This window comes from Sinocyclocheilus anshuiensis, unplaced genomic scaffold (genome assembly GCF_001515605.1).
Source record: "Sinocyclocheilus anshuiensis isolate Anshui unplaced genomic scaffold, SAMN03320099.WGS_v1.1 scaffold444, whole genome shotgun sequence".
Classification (NCBI taxonomy): Eukaryota; Metazoa; Chordata; class Actinopteri; order Cypriniformes; family Cyprinidae; genus Sinocyclocheilus; species Sinocyclocheilus anshuiensis.
Window position 1 is genome coordinate 273,526 of NW_015555739.1, and position 617 is coordinate 274,142.

Here is a 617-nt window from a genome sequence, read left to right on the forward strand (position 1 = left end):
TGTGTGTGTGTGTGTGTCTGTCTGTCTGTCTGTCTGTCTGTCTGTGTGTGTGTGTGTGAGTGTGTGTGTGTGTGCTGTCAGGCTCGAGTGTGTTGTTTTCCGTCAGCTGATCAGCATGGTGAAAGGAGACGTGAACAAACCCAAGGGAAAGACGTCTGCGTACGCCTTCTTCGTGCAGACAAGTCGCAATGAGCACAAACGCAAGACTCCCGACGTTCCAGTCAACTTCTCAGAGTTCTCCAAGAAGTGCTCCGAGCGATGGAAGGTGAGCGTTCTCCACACTGATGATGAAGATGATGATGAAGGTGCTGTCACTGACCGCTGCTCTTCTGTTCCTCAGGCCCTGAGCGCTTCAGAGAAGACCAAGTTTGAAGACATGGCTAAAGTGGATAAAGTTCGCTACGACAAGGAGATGACGGGTTACGTGCCGCCCAAAGGCGTCGGGAAGATGAGCAGGAAGAAGAAGGACCCGAACGCCCCGAAACGCCCGCCGTACGTCTCACACACATCAGTCTACAGCTCACGAAGTTTAACATGTTCATCTCATATATATATATATATATATACAGTATCTCACAGAAGTGAGTACACCCCTCACATTTTTGTAAATATTTTAT

General features: G+C 48.8%; 1 protein-coding gene across 1 annotated transcript in view; it reads left to right on the forward strand.

Annotated features, from left to right (window-relative positions):
• Nucleotides 1-617, forward strand: part of hmgb2b (high mobility group box 2b) — a 5,640-nt gene that overhangs the window by 3,070 nt on the left and 1,953 nt on the right. Inside the window, exons 2-3 of the mRNA XM_016466675.1 lie at nt 82-265; nt 341-492. Coding sequence (XP_016322161.1) covers nt 116-265; nt 341-492 — 302 coding nt within the window. The 5' untranslated portion in view covers nt 82-115. The remainder of the gene's footprint in view (nt 1-81; nt 266-340; nt 493-617) is intronic.